Source organism: Anarrhichthys ocellatus, unplaced genomic scaffold, assembly GCF_004355925.1.
Source record: "Anarrhichthys ocellatus isolate YVR2014 unplaced genomic scaffold, GSC_Weel_1.0 scaffold20, whole genome shotgun sequence".
In the NCBI taxonomy this organism is placed as follows: domain Eukaryota; kingdom Metazoa; phylum Chordata; class Actinopteri; order Perciformes; family Anarhichadidae; genus Anarrhichthys; species Anarrhichthys ocellatus.
In genome coordinates, this window is record NW_022280050.1 from 1,082,693 (window position 1) to 1,104,166 (window position 21,474).

A 21,474-nucleotide genomic window follows, 5' to 3' on the forward strand; every position below is an offset into this window, starting at 1 on the left:
TGTGTGTGTGTGTGTGTGTGTGTGTGTGTGTGTGTGTGTGTGTGTGTGTTTGGACCAAAGAGTCATTCTTATTTTTTAAGGAAAAAATGAAATCAATAGTGTTGTTCTTGAAGCTTGTTACTTATCATGGCATTTATTCATTTCATGTGTGGTGGATATCTGTGAGTACTGTAAGTGCTGAGAGCATAAACACACACAGAAAAACACAGCAGTGGCAGTTGGAATCCCACTGTTTGTTATCCGTTAGCATTTTGCAACCCCAAGCCACATCTTTTTGGATCATTTCTATAGGCAGACTTTGACTATGGAGGACTGTTTCTTATATGGATGACGGAGACTTCATTACTGCGTTACTGCGAGAGATAAAACTGGAGGTGACATAGACTAATGGTTCGGTTCCTGCACAGTAGCAGGTACAGCAAAACAGTGAAATGGTGTTTGCAAGTCTTCATCAATCACAATTAATGACATTTTCTTATGTTGAGGAAATTGTTTTGAATGGTAGAATGAACAGCTCTGTATTGCATCGCTATTATACTTTTTTAAAAAGAGAAATTTCACTGTGGTTGAACATTTACATTTGGATTCATGTGAGCATGAAAAGTATATTTTATACTCATAAGACCACCGTTAATGAGATATGACATCCTTTTTTATAATCTAGACATGAGATGATTGGCTTTACCCACTGTTAAGTGTAGATATTAATATTACATTTGTAACGTTAAGTTTAGTGTTTAATAATGCATGAAGCAAATTATATCTTCTTTTTCAACCTTTACCAGATTATACGTCAGCAATGATAGAGCAATTTTCCCCAATTATGTTGCAGAGATACCTCATTCAGTGTTAAAACAGCACAGCTCACTATGTGTCTATATGCATTTCAAACCCATTCAAAACTACAACTTTAATGTTGATTGTAAATGCTGCTGCTGAGCAAAGAGCACATTTAATAGTTATCTTAGCCTGTGATTAGTATTTTGCATCTGGTGTAATGTTCTCTCACTGGTTGTTGTCAGTGAGACATTCAGCTTCTCATACTGAACCAAGATGCTTTCCTCCTTTTCCGTAGACCATTGAGCTGCTTGTAAAATGTGTAGAGTCAGCTGAAAATGAGGCTCGGGGTTGACAGCAGGGCAGCAGCCCGACATGCCATTTTCCAGTCCTGAGCCTCTTTTGTTGACAAGGGAATAGTCTGTTGGCGATAGCCATTACAGAGAAATGTCCCTTCTGCAGTTGTTGTTGTTTTGTCTCCATGGTGAAAGATGCAATTAAGTGAATTTGCTGACCATCCACTCGGTTTATGCCCCAATGTTTTCTTTATCTCCTCTTTCTTTCTTCTTTGTCTTACTAGCTCAGCAAACTGATTAGATTCCTAATGGAATAGAACAAAGTATTAGAATTACAATATTGATATACAGATAACTACATGTACAGCCATTGCTAGGGAAATAACATGTTAGATATTGACAAGTAATTATGGGTAATTAAAGTCTCTTGTGCTGATTGATCAACGGACGTTAATTAACACCAATCTAGCAATCATTCCGACTCTCTCTTGTCTGTGATAGCTTGATCGATCAGTTGGTTGTGTTTAAAGTGGTTGAGGTTACTCAACAACGTCATGTGTGAAAGAGGAAAGAGTTCTATCAGGATCTGTATCTCCCTGATACATCCACAAGTGACCGGCTAAATTAAACCCTAACCTGTCAGATTCAGAGAGCAAAATAACTATAATTGATCAAACTGACAATCCACTCAGCAGTGTGTTGAAACAAACACGCATGTGGTGCTCATGTTTCCTTTTGACTTTTACATTTTGCACACATGTCTTAGTGCTTGTTCAGGCTGGTTGTGAAAAGATGTAATGAAGGCACTGTTAGGGACACAAGGTCGATCCACTCAGATCTCGGGGCTCTGTAATAATTGGATTGGCCTGAGGAAAAGGTAAGGGCTTCTATTTAGAAGATGTAGGTGATCCATCAGCCTTGACTTGCCTGGAATCAAACTAGCGGTTGAGGTGGAAATTGAATATGATGTGCCACCAGCGAGCAATCGCAGCTAGCCAGCGGTCCCCACGGCATCAAATTAACACAGAGTGCAAAGCTAATCTGGGCTAGCGTGCCCTCCAGGGTCAAATGTTTTGTAAACTGCATGTAGACTGTCATTCTCACTCGTGGGAATTTGTGTGATTTGTGAAAACGAGTTTTGCGTTCCCTTCAGGGATGACATTGAGCCCAAAGCTATTAATACAAGTGGGAATTGTTTCTGTGTGTTTGTGTTTTTATTCTAAATAAATCAAAAAACAAAAAAGTATCTTAGCTTCATGTGATATTTGTAGATTAAAACCCAAAGGGCAACATTTTTGGTTGTTTTTTGTAAATACAAATCGTCTGATATCGTGTATTGACTGCAAGATAGTGCTTTTCTCATCTACATACATTTTCTATATAGTGTACTTGTAGAGTAATATACTGTAGCCGAAGAGAGTAATAAACTGCAGCAGTAAAGTAGCTCATTTCATTTGTGATGGCTGCTGCTGCTTAGCAGTCATTCCTTGGTGTGGAGTGTTGCTATGCTCCTAAAACATTTGTTTAATGTTTTAATGTTTGAGAAAGATGATCCTTTTCAATAACCAATTTTTATGTTCATAAATAGGAATTTTCCTTTCCATAATGCTGCCTATTTTAAAGCCCGCCTCCTCCGTGTAATGGTTCATTTTTGCAATTGTGGCCCTTTCAAAGTCCATCTCCACTCCATATACAGTGTCTATTTTGAAGCGAGAGGAGCCCACCTGACTCTTCTCCACTTTGCACTTCAGTGGGATTTAAAAAATTGAGAGTTCCTGTCACGTCTGTAGAGTCTGTGGCAAAGTGCCCGGACTGTGCATCGCTGATTTCTGCTGAGGACAGAATTGGGTGGTTGGAGGATAGTGTGTCGGTGGCTGGGTGTGCCAGGAGCCTATTGTGCATGTGCCTCTTTACAAAGACACACTCATCACTTATGCTCACGGCGGCAGCATTACTGATGCCTCGAGGTTCACTGTCACACAGAACCAGACAGACCAGCCGGTCCGTCAGGGAGTAGACAGTGAAACGTAATGACACATAACAACTACAGTACATGTTGTCATTTCCCTTGGTGCCAGACCCAGCACTTTGCTTTTAAACTCAAAGATTGGCGCATGAGAGAGAATTTTCTCTCATGAAATATGATCTTATGAAACAAGAAAGATGAGGTTGAATCTTTTTTTCATGTTCTGTGACCAAAATTACCAAATTAGATTGATAAGTATTACTGCGGTTCATGCATGAGGAGTGGGAATCTGCTGAATATCAATTATTGAGAAATGTGATGTGCATCTCATAAAAATATAAAGTATGTGTAAATCCTCCCCAATTGAAAATTACAATTGTGCTATATTGGTCAGGCAGCCAAATTGATGAAGTGCATGGATGTGTCTTTGTTGGTCTGTGGACAGAGCGGGGAACAGGGTGTTCCAGTCTTTAATCTCAAATCAGATCAGAGAACGCCTCAATTAATAGATCGGCTTTCTGGCATAAGAGCAATTTGGAATTGGTATTTGTTTGTGCTGTGGTGTTTTTGAATGTGTGTTTGAATTGAACATAATGTGCATACAGTAAAGACGACATACAGTAATGCTGAGGTGCTACCTGAAGCAAAATGTACACTTTTCCCTTGCATTGCAGTCTGTGGCCATATATATATATATATATTTTTATATGCATATCTGCAAATGACATTGATTGTTTCAGGCGGGAAGCTCTGGTGGGCGGATGAGGAATCGGCACAGATGGGAACGGTTACCAAGAGAGACGGACGGAACCCTGTGATCCTGAGAAACAAGACGAGCGGGGTGGTTCATATGAAAGTGTACGACAGGGAGGGTCAGAAAGGTAAGCATGCTCACGTTACCAACACACTGATAAAGACACAGAAACACACACACACTACCCTCAAGCGCCTATTTATGGTGCCTTATATCTTGCCTTTTGCTGGTTGTGCTTAACATTCAGGAAGAAACCAGTGCCAGATAAACAACGGAGGATGCTCACAGCTCTGCTTCCCCACTTCCGAGAACGCCCGTAGCTGTTCCTGCACTGTTGGCTACAACTTGCGTAGCGACCGCATGTCTTGCGAGGGTACGTTCCCCAAATGATGTGCTGAAGAGTTGCCTGTATCAGCATACATCTTTGAAATCTTTCTGCATTCATGACTCTAAATGAGAATGATGAGTGCATGTGATTGATCTATACATAAATCATAGTGCATTCATTATTCGCAATGCTTTAACACCATTGTTTCGGGTATAATGGCTCAATTGTCATTCTTTAGGTGTTGACTCATTTCTGATGTATTCCATCCATGAGGGAATCCGGGGAATCGCTCTTGACCCAAATGACAACAGTGAAGCTCTTATGCCCATTACAGGGACACTGTTTGCTGTGGGAGTTGACTTTCATGCAGGTATGGTATCATGCAACACACGAGGGGAATTTTTGATATTGAGTATAAGTCAGCAGATATATCAGAGATATATTTTCCCAACTGACTGACTGTGGCAGAGTATATATATATATATATATATATATATATACATGTAGCAATACTTAAGTAACTAGATAAATGTAACTAAAGTTACTAAATTACATTATATTACACAACATGCCGCTCTTTCCCTCCTTTATATCCTAGAGTCCAAATCGTTCCTTCTCAATCTTAAAACAAGGCGGAGGGAAAGGATTTTGTTATAATAGGCTCAAACCTTATGAATAACGGTCTATGGGCTCGTGAAAGTGCAGCGTAGATGAAAGAGTACAAAATTCACATTACATAGAAACCTCAGTATTACTATTCACTCACAATCCTAATACAAAAGCAATTCCCAAGATATTGTATCAAATGAAGGTCCCGTAACGCGCATTGCAAAACATGAACAGAGCAGCTCGTGATGTCATTTGTTACATCCCTGCTTCCTTTCACATTATATATATATAAGATAGAAATGACAGATGTATTACTCCAGCAAATGCTATGAATATACTATAGGCCGGTAGTGTTCCATATGTATAATTGGTTGCCACTGAAGTATGATAACAAAAGCTATGTAGGAAATTGCATACACACAACTGAAAACAAACAAACTGCACACACACACACAGGGTTTCATATACCGAGGATTTGTAACAATTATTTTTAGAAAATAGGCACCAGATAAAACAAAATGCACGCTTGGGTGATTCCACATATTTTCAATGAATTTCCCTTGTAGGTTTGCAAAAAAATAAGAGAAGAAAATTTAAATGTGGCAATAGGTCGCGGAAACTAATATAATATTTTCGCAACTGACTGACTGTGGTAGAGTCAGAGACCAACAGACCTACGCTGTCACTACTCTACAAGGAATTCTTTTTTAATTTCAATGCAATCCACACAAATGAAATTCCATTAACAGAAGTTTATTCAGTGGCAGGTATTCAAATGATCTCAACCGCAAGGAACATAAATAATTAACGATAGTTGATGGCAGAAATGTATGGTAGTCTCTATAAAACAATTCCAAGGTGTGTACACGCCCACTGTAATTATATATATAAACACGTATAAGTACTGCACTTTACTCAACTGATACTTTCTATATAGACCTTCTCTGCCATGTATTACTAAGCCCATCCAAAAGCAGTAGCTGATAGCTCACGTACTACATCATTGACTTGTCATTACAGAAGCCAGGCTGCCAGAGCAGAACAGATGAAAGCCCCGCAGCTCTATTCTGTCGTATCTGTGCTATGTGTTAACAGCGTGTGAAAGGCACCAGCAACAAGAAAGTGCAAATAAACATGTTAAACCACCTAACCTCCTAACAACCTGTACAGAGCCAAACTGACAGGCATGCATGGAGATGCACTTGAAGGCTGCATCATAAATACATGACATGCTATTGTATATGCCTTTGCAATGAGGCTGTCGAATCAGAAAGGGTCGATAACAGTTCTACCAACACCATGTTTTGCATGAAGCTGTAAACTGCCCTGTAAAAATGTTGCCGACAATTGCCTTTGCTGTTCAGCCACTGTATGTCAACAAAGAGCTGTGGATGAACTGCGTGGGTATTTTTGCCATCATGCTTTATAGACAACATTTGGTGAAATGGGCCGTGCTGCAATAAAATGCAGTTTCATGAGCTGCTTTGTTTGAGGGCATAAATACTTTTTTGTGGCAACCGCATCCATTCATCCCATTTTCTCTTGTAATTAACTCTATTGTATGTTTTGCAGGAAATGACACGGTGTACTGGACTGACATGGGTCTGAACAGAATATCCCGGGCCAAACGTGATCAGACCTGGAGGGAAGACATCATTACTACCGGCATCAGCCGGGTGGAAGGCATCGCTGTTGACTGGATTGCTGGTTAGTGTCGCACTGGGAGTTTATCACCGTAGGCTGTCAAGTTGGTATTGATTGGTGAAGATTCTCACTTTATGTATAATGCTTCTCGTTATGGCTTTAAGTACATTTGTTTTGAAATGCTAAAACACACCAAGCTTTAGTGACGGTGTTGGGTATCCTCCACATAAATGTGTAAGTTCATGAGGGGACCTTCTCATGTACCACTGCTGCATTTACACCAGGCTATTGCTTTTTTTTCTACACAGGAAACCTGTATTGGACGGACCATGGTTTCAATCTAATAGAAATCTCTCGTCTCAATGGTTCATACCGCTCAGTGGTCATATCTGAAGGCCTTGATCAACCTAGGGCCATCGCTGTACATCCTCAGAAGGGGTAGGCCATGTCTTTGTGTTTTCATGTCTGTGTTTTACCTATTTGAGTGCATTATTTGCTGTAAAGTCCAACCGATATATTGGCAGACCAACACTGTTTACAGATCACATATATTGGTTTCAGTGTGTTGGCAGTCATGCAAATAGAGAGGCTCTTTATTGTTCAATTTTAAATAATCTACCCCATTAGAAATGTTTGTCACACCGTTGAGCAAATCAATGTAAAGGAACATTGATACTACTCTGCTCGCCAGGTATCTCTTCTGGACTGAATGGGGCCAGCACCCCTGCATCGGCCGCTCCCGTCTGGACGGTTCAGACCAGGTTACCTTAGTCAACTCAGGCATCATGTGGCCCAATGGAATTTCCATAGACTACGAGGTACAGTTGCACACAGATGCAAAAAACACAATCACCAAGCTTCTCCCCCCTCCCCATTGTGCTGCTACTGAATACTGTACTTGCTACCTCATCTCTTTTGTGGCTAAAATAGGACTTTGACTAAGAGGTTCGGTTTGTGATATGCAATTTAAAATGACCTTCCAGGAAAATACATTATACTGGTGCGACGCTCGCACGGATAAGATCGAGAGGATCAACCTTGAGACGGGGGAGAGCCGGGAGATTGTACTGTCAGTGGCCAACGTAGACCTGTTCTCAGTGGCCGTGTTTGGTTCTTACATCTACTGGTCTGACAGGTAATTTATTATTTTCATAAATGCACACACATGCAGTGCCCTGCAAAACACACAATACTAACCTGACAAAAACCCTTCCTTTCAAAGGTTTCGGAAGATATTAAGATCAGCAGTTCCTCATCGTGACGGTCACAGCCTATTTTCTTAAATAAATACTCTAGGTAGAATTCACGGTCATCATCGAGGGAGAATCTTTCCTCGCTCTTTGTAAATTCAAACGCAAAGTTATATTTGATGAAGCCGCATTTTCTTTTCATGGAATTGGTCGCTTTATACATTTTCATATACCTGCAGTTCTTTGGAGAACAGACTGAGACAGGTTTCAAACTATTGGTTAACAAATGGTTTTTAAATAATTAATTGCGTGTCTCTTTTGTTTGTTTGTCTGTTTTGCATGTTTTTTAACCTCTCTTGCATGACTTGAAGATCAATTATCTCTTTCTCTCCCCATCCCCCCCATCACAAGGCCCACAACGGAAAGAAGCTGTTAGCTTTATTGTGTTTTGATCATCAACAACTTGAATTGTATGTCAGGACTGGGGGACAGCATTCTTTTTTTTTGTTTTAATATTTTCAAATGAATGATCAGTCTTTATATGTATCTGACTTCTCCATTAACTCGTACCTAGTGAAAAGTGAGAGTACAGTATGCGTGATTCTCTGCAGCCACTCATGTGTTGGTGTACTTCAGGGCTCACTCCAATGGTTCAATCCGACGTGGCTTGAAGACTGACACCAGTGAGGCTGTGACCGTGAGGAGTGGTCTGGGAGTCAATTTGAAGGATGTGACAGTCTTCAATAGAGGCAGAGAAAAAGGTAAAGGTTTCAATTTACAAGTCTTGATTTACACGATGTCTCTTACTATTGCAGTCTTTCACTAGACTTAGCGTTTTAGGACTGTTACAAAATACCCCTTGCAAAAAATGTGCGGCTGCTACAATGATTCTCATATGTGATGTACAATTTCACGTACAATTTAAAGATGCTTGCAAGGGGGCAGCAACTGAAACAAATCAATAATTGAGCAATTGTTTGTGTTTTGAAGGCACAAACCCATGTGCCAGGAGCAACGGAGGCTGCCAGCAGCTGTGCTTCCACCTGGGTAGCGGTCGGCGGACTTGCTCCTGCGCCCATGGTCGCTTGGCAGAGAACGGCTTTGCCTGTGAGCGCTATGAAGGTTATCTGCTCTTCTCTGAGAGGACCATACTGAAAAGCATCCACCTTTCTGATGAGAATGACCTCAACTCACCTGTCCAGCCTTTTGAAAATCCTGCTTTTTTCAAGAATGTCATCGCCCTGGCCTTTGACTACAGTCAGAAGACAGCTCGGACCAACCGCATCTTTTTCAGTGACGTCCATTTCGGAAACATCCAGATGATTAACGATGACTGGACGGGGAGATCTATTATTGCAGAAAGTAAGTATTCTCCAATCCCAAAGTGTTTTTACATGTACAACATCCCCACCACTGATAATAACTTCTTATGCTACAGTATTACCGATGCAAGGTTGGACTGCACAAGTATATTACCAATTTTAATCAATATGGCCCTCTGAAGTTTTGAATTGCAACGTAACATGAGCACTTTAAGCATGTAAATTGTACTCGAAGTGCAATTTGACATTTACATTTGCAAGTCTGTTTTTTTTTTTACTTACTGTATATGTAACTACATGGATTGTGTATTGGGCTGAGCTTGCTGCCAACATGCACAGTGGCACTGTTGCTGAGCAGATCCAGTACAGACACTGACATTTGACTGCAGCTGTTGCTATTGTGACGTGCTGCTCTCATTACATCGAGGCTCTAGATATGGTGTCATATTTATTTCTGTTACAATCATATGGGGGCACATTATTCACATATCATTGATAGCATGTACGTAGGTAGCATAGCATTATCATCAATATCGTAGCATTTATCTTGAAAAGACCATTTAATACTGTATCAGTGGGGTATAATACCTATGTTTAAAAGCTTTCTGCTTACTGACTGTCACAGATTGAATGATGGAACCAATCCTTCTCTATTCCTTCACTAAATCCCAGTCAGACCTGTCTTGATAAGCTTGACTGGAGTCAGATGAACAGCAAAACCCTCTGTTATGCTCGGCTAGCATCCTCTGTGAAGTTTCCACTTGGAGCAGAGCTCAGCGCCATCCCACCCACCCCTCACACTGGGAAACTGGCAGTTTTCCCACTCAGTTTTCTGAGTGTTCCTACTCCCACACCCTGCCAAGAGAGCTTTCTGCTTACTTATTTGTCTTCCAGAAATGAACGAGCGTTAATAAGAACCCTCGGCGGGATCTGTAAGTGTCCTTCACACTCCCGCATTTGCGAAACGCTAAATCAAAGTGGTACAAAGAATTCATTTGAGTACACTGTACAATTTAAAGGCTTGACTACATGTAACAACAAACCCATGTAGTTTATATAAGGGAAGGGCAACATTGTTTTTTTTTGCATGCAGTTAAATTGCATAAAACTGGTTTAGGATATCACCATCTTCCTTGTTGTAAAATTAGCTTATTTGATGTTATGCAGCTTCTCCTGCACTGTATGTAAAAGCGAGATCTCTTCTATTTTCCTCAAAAATGCCTGCATCACATCTTTGAGGGAAGGTGAAGATGTTAATCATCCATATTTCCCTAATTAAACTCCACGTGCCCCATTAATTACTCCCTCGCCCAGGCCAACAATTTGTGAGAAACTCCAAACTGCCAGACACCTTTTATTGCAAACTATTAATTAGTGATCGGCTGACTCAGGTTGTATCTTAAGTATTCTAGAGCAGTTTATGGGTTTTAGATAAGGGGACACATCTCTAGAATGGGCCAAATGTTCACCATTAAGGCTAATTAGGGGCTGTATTCACAGCTGACATTTCACACACAAACAGAACCCGATTCATGCAGAGGTCCCAAAGCCCTTAGAAACCACTCTGTTATAGCTGAACTTAGGGGCCAGTGGCTTAGCATGTCTTTATTGCATTTTAATAAATAGGCTCTATCAGGGTAAGTAAGGTAATTAAGAATTACGTTTCCTCTTTCCAGGGAAATTGAATGCTTCGTTCAACTGATTTTATATGATTCTTTCAACAGGGCATTTGTGTTGTTGCTGTTGTACTGGTTAGACATTTTTCCTTTTCTTTTTGCATGGTGCCAACATTTGTTTTGCTGCTTACAGTTTTTTCTCCAAAAAAACGTTTTCATAATTTTAGTCTCCCAGAGCATAATGGAAACAATTCATTAATCAGAGACTTCCACAGATACCATAAATTGTTCCATGGGAAGCAGTAGTCTTATTCGTGTACATGAGTACATGAAAACTCAGTGACACAGTATTACTGCAGTTATTAATTGACGCTTGTGCAATATTGTTTTGATATTGCACAAGCGGTCACATTCAAAAGGTCATTTATGAAACCATAGCCACAAAATACAACATCTAGTGTCTATGATCAAACGATATGGCCAGGTGTTCTGTCTGTGATCACTGTCTCTCTCTGAGGGTCTCCTCCCTGTCAGTCACATTATTGCACCCGACCTGGGAGGCTGCGAGGACCTTATCATATTCTCTGTTTAGGAAATTGGTTCGCAGTGAAAACATATTCAGTTGCTGAGTGACTGTTGCATCAACAAATAGCTGTCTGTAGTGAGACATGAAGTCATCTCCCTGTCAATCACCAAGGACACATAATACCGGTTCTAACACAATCTGAACCTGCCATCTGTTACAAGCAAAGTCAATATTTTACCTAAATCTGCAATGGGGGAACTTTGCAGTTTAATGGCCCCAGATGGCAGTGGCAGATAACTTAAATGTTTTAATTTGGGTTGATTGTATTACCCTAAGGCCCCACAACATGATCAATATGTACTCCTCAGGATCACACATTCATAAAACAAAAATAATCGTATGTGTTTCGCTAACAACTTTAATTTTTTACTTGCAAAGGATGTAGTACACTTTGTTACAGCCATTACTTGTTATCTAGACAGATATATATTCAACATTTATGCTTTTCGAAATGCAGCTTTAAACACGAGTTGTCTTTCCAGGCCTTGTGTTTTCATTAAAACCATGCAAGATGTGGTGTCTGAATTCATTTACTTTGTGTGGAACCTGAGCAGAGGTCTTATGTGTCTGTTATTTTAGATGTGGGTTCAGTCGAGGGCCTGGCCTACCACCGAGCCTGGGACACGTTGTACTGGACCAGCTCCACTACTTCAACCATCACCAGACAAACAGTGGACCAGAAGCGAGTCGGTGCCTTCAGTCGACAGGCCGTGGTCACTCTCTCGGAGGAAGACCATCCGCATGTCCTGGCCCTGGATGAGTGTCAAAAGTCAGTAGCTCTTCTAAGTAACAAAAACAAACATCACGTACGTCCACATGCACTCAAGGTTGATCTAGTTCACATTTGGTGGTCACAGATCACTGTTACCTCAAAAAAAAAAAAAGTTTTTGGCAATAACTCAAGAATTTATATGCTAATTATGACAAATAGAATACAATTTGACAGATGTAAATTACATGGATGTAAATTACATCATGACCAACAGATTCCCTGTCCCCTCTTGTCAAATAACAACTCTTGGTCAGTGGCCCAGCTTCAAACTATAAGGCTCAAGGTACCCCTCTAGCGTTAATTTTGGACGTGGGAGTGTCAGTTTCCACTCACTACATGCATAGTGTCTTTTCAAAATAAATGTATGTCTTCACAGGAAGTTAGGTTGAGGCATCAAATCCACAGTACTGTGTTTGTTTGACCCAACACCTCTTCCGCCCATCCTGTGTGGACTATCTCGCTCTTTATACTATGTTCAGTTCTTCTATGCATCTAATAATTACGTGGGTGGTTTTTACATTGGAGTTAGTTGAAAGCATAGTGCATCAGTATCAGACACCTAGTGACACGTAATTCTATATATTTTGTGTCCATCTCCTCTCTATTATTTACCACTTTAAGTATTTGCTTTTCCTATGCTGATGACACTATATTCTATATAGCTTTTGATCTTCATTATTATCTTTATGGTCCAGAAGACACATAACAGAATTATGTCATTCAATGTGCCAGGTCTTTCTTTCTCCCAAAGATACAGTAACGTTTGGGGATACACATTGCTCTCAGAACTTTCTAGAAAGCCTATTGATAATTTACCCTTAATACAGGAGGTTGATGCCAGGGTTTAAACTAGAATAAATCATATTTATGTGCATGCTTGTATGTAACAAGACAGCCCCTATGTACAGTATTTGCTGTCAATGTGATTATATTTGCTTTCAATCATTTTGGCAACCTCATAGCCTGGATTTATTCAGAGACAAACTTCGTAGCAATAGGTCTGAGATATAGAATGTGTTTTGGTTTGCATGTTCACACTTCAGGTGCAAGTGTTTTTATCTGTTCTGAGCTGTACTCATAGCTTTGTGAATACCTGATTTAACAGTTGCTTTAATGTGCCAGTAAAAAAAAAAGAAATCTCTCAGAAAGGGTGATGTCTGTTGTTCAAAAAATAACACCTCAGTCTTCCTGTCACATCCTCTTCTCATGTAACACTTGTATATTCATGAATATAAAAATGTTTCTGCGAGCAGTCTGAAAAGAGTGAGTAGTATATTGCTCCTTCTTTTGTACTTCAGTACTAAATTAATTTATTGACCTCAGACTATATCCTTGGCTGGCAATGTGCACTATATCCATCCCACCCCAGCAGCACTGTCTGATAATTAGAATTCAAACTCAAGTGATTAATTCGCAGTCCCTGGTTGTGACTTCTGACCGGAACCCTTATTATCACACTAGAGAGGACTTCCATGACTTCATCATTGTATGAAGTGAGAACCCAGGGGCTGAAAAGGTTTTTTTTATACAATTTGAAACATATCCACCTCTTTTTTTTTTTCACGGTTTATCTGCATCTCTGTGGATTTCAAACCATCCATCTTGCAAACCCATATAAACTAAGATATAAATCTTTCATTTATTTACTCCATTGCTATCATCTGTGTTTTTTTCATATTCTTAGAAGTCCTCACACAAGGGAATATGAATGAATGACCTCTATCTCACAATGTGTGATGCTAATCCGTTTTATCAAAGAGAAACTGAGCTCCACTTTATCGGTGATGAGCTCCTTCAGGGCAAGCAGGGGAAGCCGATGACGGGCCACGGAGGTTTTGGCAACATGTTGATAACTGACTGAAACAACTGCATAAACCCCCAGCAATTAATTCAGGGGAGGAACATTTTCCTGTCCATTAGGGTTTGTTATGCCAGCATGGCAGAGAGTTTCCTGGTATAGCAGCTCTTTTAAAAAGCCATCATTCCTGCTCCCTGATTTAATTATAGACAGCACGTACTTTGTGGTTCTTGCCCAGGTGGTGTGAATTCATAGAAGTACCAAAGTGAAGTAGTGCGTCTTTTGGAGAGGGAGAAAGTCTCTGGTCACATCTATACATTAAGTTGAAGCCACTAATGCTTAAATTGTAAATGAAAAGACTGCTCACTAGTAATTCCATGTTTGGTTGTCCCTCTCACATGATAGCCTGATGTTTTGGACCAACTGGAATGAGCAGAGACCCAGCATCATGAGATCCACCTTAGCAGGCAACAACATGAGGGTCATCATTGGTTCTGATATCCTGACGCCCAATGGACTGACTATTGACCACAACGCAGAGAAGCTCTACTTTTCAGATGGAAGCCTTGGCAAAATTGAGAGATGTGACTACGATGGTTCCAGCAGATATGTGAGTATGAAAATAGGGTAAAGGATATTAATTGTGGTTGCTTAATTTCAAGCAATGGATTTGTTTATCTCTGTCATTATCAGGGTCTTATTTAAAAGGTCCACCTTTTTTTGTATCCCCTTTGAAGTTCCCATGAATCAAAGCAAGTTTTTCTTCCACAAAACTCTCAGTGATGGAGATGTTTCATTAGACAACATAAGATAAACTAGGGTGTCAGATTGATCTGCCTTTTTCTCCTGAAATGAAACTTTTTTTATTTTCTTTCATTTAATCTCCCATTCCTATTAAGCTCCTGAAACATGATCCTCTATACAGAAGATAGGATCAGAAATACCTCTTGATGTTCTTTCTGATATTTCAGCTCCGAGGGGACAGATGGTTTCCTTATTCACAGAAGCCATTCCCTGCTAAAGTAAAGAAGCTCAGGGAGGGGAGTTTTGATTTTGTCCATGAAACGTTGCATGTACAATGTATAAAATCACAGCCGGATGACAAAAATATTATAAATAAGTGGACATATTAAAGATTACAGTACAAAATTGACTTTTTTTGCTGTGGATTTCAGTTTTAGCTTGACATGACCTCAACAGCTCAGCACCTTGGCCCATCTCAATTAGTTACCCATATGCTTGCTGAGCCGGGTCACACGGCTCAGCAAGTCCTCACCTTTGGGTCCCCACCTGCCCTTGCTGCAGTGGAGTCCTGCTAATGAAGGCTATGCAGTGAGACCGCCCTGGGTGCAAATTCACCATGCCAATTAAAATGTGTAAATTAAACAGAAGTAGCTGATTGCCAACTTCAGCACTTATCCTTACTGCGATTGTGAACATCTTAAGACAACCCATCCAATATATACAAGAACGTACTGCGGAGATGGAAGCTTAAGGCTCCTGGTCACTCCAGTGGGATTTTTGCAAAATCGCCAATGGCTGCAGAATTTCATTTTGGAATAATAAAAGAAAATGGGTTAGGCCCTAGATTAGGTAGAATAAAACCCATTATAGAACACCAATTACGTATTGAGTCCTATGAATGAAGACTTGGATGGTGGTGGAGTGCCCTTGAATGCCCAGCTAACCCTCTTCTCTGCAGCAGTGCCATTACATGCTGTCAGGTTGGCGGCAGAAAAGAACGAGCTGTGGCAGGGCTCACTCCCCCGTGCCATTTTGAGAGTGGACAACCCCTGTTGTTAATGAATACAGTGCTTCACAAAGGGCAGAAGAGTGCATTATAGGGGAAGATATCAGCATGCTTAGATGGTCTTTTTTTTTACCATGAATAGATTGAATATGCATTGAGAGCTGTTTGGGAATGATTAGTGTCATTTGAGTTCAATGTCAGCATTGTGCTCTCTGGGCATTTTAATGTTTCCATGTAAAACCGAGGCTCATTGAGGTCATCAGTTTGGAGTTTGCTGGCGATTGCAATTTAAGTTACCTTATTTCAACATTGCTGGAGAGTGAAAGATGAGAACGTATAAAATATGTTCACATTTATCCAAAACACAGCTTCAACGCAAAAGTAATATGTAGCTGGCTGTAAACTTAATGTTTCCCAAATCTAATTTTCCCATCAATATGTTCCAACCAATCCCATCTGGCGATCTATCTTTCCCCCTCTTTCACTCTCTGCCTCTTTTTCTGTCTCTCACTTGCCTGATGGCCAGTTTTTGCTTCCACACGCTGGGCTCCTTTAATCAACACCTGTCCTATTAATCCCAGTATGGCACAGGGCTAATGTGACGGTGCTTACAAGCCTGTCCCACTAATGTCTGAGAATACAAAGCCGCTGGTGGCCCTTATCCCACCCACCCCCCACCACCACACACACACACACACACACACACACACACACAATCCCCCACAAACCTGGAGAGTCCCACCAGGAGGCATCTGATGGATTCCTGCCTCCCTGCCAATGACACTGTCATTTACTCCCCCAACATCTGGGTTAAGCAGTCATGTGGGCAGCGGGGGTGATGTGTTGATTAATGAGTCAAAACATTATCTTCCACATTTATTTCTACAGTTTCACTCAAAATTCTGGCAATGCTTTTTCCAGCCAGACCTAAGGTGCAAATATTGACTGTGTAAAATATACGTATGCGCTTATTATCGCTGTGTTATCTACTCTGGCATATAGAATCATTCACATGTACTGTAAATTTGCTAGTACCCGAGTGGCATTTGACAGCACGGGCCTTAAATCTGAAAAGCATGATGGAAAGCAGTTCTAACATGGGTCCTTTGCTCTACAATGTTTAGGTCATAGTGAAATCAGGACCTGGGAACTTCTACGGGCTTGCCATCTATGCAGATTTCATCTACTGGTCAGACTGGGCCCGCAGGTCTGTGCTGCGATCAAACAAGTACACGGGTGGTGACACCAAGGTGCTTCGAGCAGACATACCTCATCAACCAATGGGAATTATAGCTGTGGCCAGGGACACCAACAACTGTGAGTATTTGAACACACGGAGATGTCCATCGGATGCAGTGTTGTGTCTGCAAATGTTTGTGTATTATGTGTGCAGGTGCCTGGGCAATAATGTGTGCTTGTTGGCAGAAGTTTACTGTAAGCATGTTCATATTTATTAAGTTTATCTCTGCCACTAATACAGTTTGAATGCAATTTACAGCGCAGTGTTCCTGTCAAATAGACAATACACTCTAAATTCAAATAAAGAAATCTGAGAACCAAATTTTAGCTGATACTCGTTTTTTGACGAGCATAGCCTAAAAATAACTTTTTTAGTTTTTTTGGAAACTTTGTGACACACATTGAGGCAGGATATTTATATGACCTTGTTAAAGATGAGTAAAAGTACATTATTGGTAATATTGGCGGATAATATCTGACAACTGGTATGTCATAAATGTTGTATTAATTAAAAGCAAATATTTAAAAAATGCTTCTCATCGTGATGTTAAAAACAGTGGGTATGACAAATGAACGTAATCTTATTTAGAATGGCTAGAAACTTAAGTTTCAGAGGCAATTAATTATGTAGGCTACTTTTTTTATTAATTGCCTTTATTAAAGGGAGTCTCTAAAGTGTCGTAAAAAGTTTTATTTCCAAGTAGGACAAAGGAGAGTGGGCTTAAGCGTGTCCCACTGGTTGGACTCAGATGCCTAGAGCCACGCTGTTCCTCGTTTATCTTGTCATGAGAAATAATCCTATGACCTGCATGGGCGCACCTGCTTGTCTACAGCATAATGTGCAGTGACCAACAATTGTTGATCTGATAATCAGTTTCTACTTTTTCTGTTTGTACATTGTTAACCTCTTGCATTGTCCTTGTCATGAATATCCTGAATATAGATAATCATGCAAATGGTTTACTTGAGTTGCAGAGCAGAGGAATAGTTTCTTTCCTCATGAATAAAATACTCATGGCTGGAGGGCAGGTAATAACAGAGGGTCTCCAACGTACACACACATGTCTGTGAACACTTGCTCTTGATACTGATGTCTCTTGTTGCTAAGCTTCTTGCTACGTTTTTTTCTCAGGACTAGACGAGCATTGAATTTTTTCTTTTATGTCTGCAGTTTGGTCATGCGATTTGAAGCAATACATGATTCCCACAGCGCTACACAAAGCATTTTCACACAGCGCCGCAGGCAGAGAAGGACCAAAAATTGAAATACATTTGCTACCTGTCGGTAAGGATAGTGGTAGCCTTTAACAACAGAACAGCCCCTTCTATTCATATGTTGACCCCCTATGAGTCTTTAAATGGCAGCATTTTACACTTAAATCAGATCCACGCTTAATATAAAAAACAAATAAATAAAAATACCTGTCCTAAAAATGTGTTATTGAATAACAATGATTCATCTGCCTATTTATGGTTTAGTGCTGTACTTTTTTAATCCTGCTGGTATCTGTGATTACAAACAATTTCATACCATAACACATCACACCAAGAGGTTTCCATCTCAGCTGCAATTTAATTTTATAGGAAAAAATCTATACCAGCTATCTCATGCATTAACATTATTGATTAGGTTTTGTGTCAGGCCCTCAGATAAAAAGAAACAAGAGCTTCTTTCTTAATTTACCAACCATTTAGGAAGTACATCCGTCCTATGGTAAGCGCAGAGAATCCAAATTCTCTGCCAAAGATTTTTAAGATTCATTTGGAATATCACTTATCAATAATACAGGAGACAAGGACGGTTCAGAAGATAACTCCACGAAGGTATTGACCATCTTAGACTGATGACATCTAACAGACTGTGCCCAAGGGGAGATTTTTTCCTTTGACTGCATCTGACCGCTCAATCGATTTCTTTTTGATTGTTATTAAAGGTGAGCTATCCCCATGCCGACACATGAACGGAGGGTGCGGTGACCTTTGTCTCCTGACACCGTATGGGAGGGTCAACTGTACTTGCCGTGGAGAACGTGTGCTGTTGGATGACAACAGATGCGTGTGTAAGTCATGACGATTTAACATTCAATTACACCACAAATGCTAACACTTGGAACATTCTCAGTACCAGCTATCGATTAGCACTCTTTTTGGATACATTTACATGCATAGTTTAACCTGGCTTCTGTCCACACTCAGGTTAAGCTCTTGTTTGTGCTCTTTACCCTTTGATGTCTTTGAATTGATTTATTTGAGCATAACACAACACAAACAGCAAAAGCATGAACTGTCAAGAACAGAAAGTTGTCTCCTCCTCTTTGCCTAAGCATTACATTTGTAATGATTCCAGCAGTCTTTAGTCAATACCGCTCAGCAAAATAACACTTATAATGTTATCTGCCAGCAGGTAGCAGGTAGCAAACTTGAAAGTGTTGAGTGTCACAGTCAAGCATTTCAATGTTGTCTGGCTTTCTAATTTGACAGATTGCTGGTTGAATTTGAAATGCAATGTGAGGATAGAACATAAGGTGGGAGGAGCTGTTCAAACGAGGGAGGTTTGGCCAGACTAAACATGGCAAGTGAGTCAGAAGAGCTGGATGGTAGCCTGGATGTCACGGTAGAGGACGACAGGTTTTTTTCTTCCAAACCCCGATTCCGCTCACTACTAGAGCAAGAAGCTGAGACAGAGATTGCTCAAAGTCTGTGAAGGATTCATTGTTGGAATTTGAATTCATGGCTGATGTCTGAAATAACTAAAAGTACATTGTTGACATGTATTATCAGTATACTAGATGGAATGAAAATGTCCTATACAACTGAACATCAGAATGTGCCAGGACTTCACAGCTCATATCTCCCTCAAGCTGAAGTAGCTTATAAGGGTAATGGGGTTATTTTGAATGCAGTTATGACATTTTACGAAACTGGGTTGCTGGAGTAAATGTGGAGTTCACTACAGTAGGCAGTGAAATCTTGCCTCTGGGTTAACCTGTGTTGTATGAAGTGTGTTGAGATCTTGACAGTCATAGTTCGTCACCCTCATTGTCTTCCTCTGCAGCAGAAAACTCCTCCTGCAACATCCACACTGAATTTGAGTGTGGGAATGGCGAGTGCATAAACTACCAGCTAACATGTGATGGAGTAGCCCACTGCAAAGATAAATCAGATGAGAAGATGCAATACTGTGGTAAGAAAGCACTTCACAACGTGTCTGAAGCAGATTTGGATAAGAACGTAGAGTATCAGATCAAATGTGTTGCTTTGATTTAGCAGTCTCGGAGAAATAGCTGACATTTGATTGATGCCTGTCGTTAATATTTATGGTACTAAAATGTGGCAAGCATTTGGTCATATCTTAATTATTCATGAATTTCACTATGTTCAGACAACAGGAGCTGTCGGAAGGGTTTCAGACCCTGCTACAACCAACGGTGTGTGGCCAGCAGTCGTTTCTGTGACAGGATCGATGACTGTGGGGACAACTCTGACGAAGCTTTCTGCAGCAGTGAGTCACAGCCGTTTGATCTCCTGTTCAATCTGTCCTGCCTCTGAGGGCAGGACACAGCGGCACTAATGCTTATATTAATACGGAATGTGAGGCCACATGCTGTGCTAAGCCTTCGCTGTCTAATGAGCCCCAAGATCATAAAGAGTGCAGACATTTCAAAGAGGCTCTGAACCGCTACCCTTAAATGCCTGGACAATATTTCAATGTCTTGTCAATATGGCCAGACTGATTTTGTTTTGGCCTTGATGGTGAACAAAATGTCCAGTGAAACAGTACAGTTGTGACCATTCCCTTGCTGTAATTGGACTAAAGTTGGATAGCATCAAAGGTATACAAACTCTTAATACTGTAGCTGATTGAGCCCACAAGGTGTTCTCTTAATTAATGTGGACCTTCCAATTTAGCAGACTGGGATTTCAGGAAGAAGTTTATTCCACTATGGTGTGCCATCTTCAGCTTTGCATTTTGTTTTTAATTTGGCATCAACAATAACATTCTCTATTGCTATTAGAAAATGTAATTATTGTATTGTTATCCGGCAGTTTTCAACTGGGACAAATTTCAACCACCCCCAGAAAGAAGTTCTAAGTGTTGTTGTCAGCTGTACCTGTAATTGCCTCTGAGTGCTGTTTCCATTACCTTTTTGAAATGCTAATTCTCTCCCCCAGATGTCACTTGTGGCTCAGCAGAATCATCGTGCAAGGATGGAAGCTGTGTACCCAGCTCAGCCTGGTGTAACCAGGTCATTGACTGTGCCGATGCCTCAGATGAAAAAAGCTGCAGTAAGTCCTTTAGCCTGTGATTTGCATTGCAATTGTGGTGAAAAATGAAAATGTAAACACACAGCTCTCCCTGTGGATCAGATAGATCCAGTAACTTAGATCTGTGTTCGTCACTTGGATCAGACTGAAAGATTGCCTGTATCACCCTTTCCTCCACCATTACTTCCATTGTGACAAGACCATTATTGTGGTGCTGTGTTTTGTATTCAGACCACACCAACTGCTCTCACTTTTACAAGCTGGGGGTGATGGAAAAGGATTTCATCGGCTGCAACTCCACCTCACTGTGCATCCACCCAACATGGATCTGTGACGGCGCAAACGACTGCGGAGACTATGCCGACGAGACCAACTGCCAGGGTGAGCACCCCCACACAAACGCACGCAGAGTGACGCACTATATTGCGTGTGCATTCAGGGACAGATTAAGAGAAGCCAGCTTCAATTAGAAAAGACTTAAGACAGATCTCATTTTCAGAGGTGATTATGACAGGGAAATAAGATATTCAGAGAGAGCTTAGGAAAGGATAATGGCCTCAA

General features: G+C 40.6%; 1 protein-coding gene across 6 annotated transcripts in view; it reads left to right on the forward strand.

The window, feature by feature from the left end:
- Positions 1-21,474, forward strand: part of lrp1bb (low density lipoprotein receptor-related protein 1Bb) — a 225,048-nt gene that overhangs the window by 151,175 nt on the left and 52,399 nt on the right. For all 6 annotated transcript variants that reach the window (XM_031858263.1, XM_031858266.1, XM_031858267.1 and 3 more), the window contains 17 exons: positions 3,780-3,920; positions 4,041-4,166; positions 4,360-4,491; positions 6,303-6,437; positions 6,683-6,812; positions 7,066-7,192; positions 7,358-7,509; positions 8,201-8,325; positions 8,555-8,926; positions 11,668-11,857; positions 14,064-14,268; positions 16,533-16,725; positions 18,582-18,707; positions 19,703-19,831; positions 20,030-20,149; positions 20,821-20,934; positions 21,145-21,294. In XM_031858263.1, the coding sequence (XP_031714123.1) occupies positions 3,780-3,920; positions 4,041-4,166; positions 4,360-4,491; positions 6,303-6,437; positions 6,683-6,812; positions 7,066-7,192; positions 7,358-7,509; positions 8,201-8,325; positions 8,555-8,926; positions 11,668-11,857; positions 14,064-14,268; positions 16,533-16,725; positions 18,582-18,707; positions 19,703-19,831; positions 20,030-20,149; positions 20,821-20,934; positions 21,145-21,294 (2,667 nt within the window). The remainder of the gene's footprint in view (positions 1-3,779; positions 3,921-4,040; positions 4,167-4,359; positions 4,492-6,302; positions 6,438-6,682; positions 6,813-7,065; positions 7,193-7,357; positions 7,510-8,200; positions 8,326-8,554; positions 8,927-11,667; positions 11,858-14,063; positions 14,269-16,532; positions 16,726-18,581; positions 18,708-19,702; positions 19,832-20,029; positions 20,150-20,820; positions 20,935-21,144; positions 21,295-21,474) is intronic.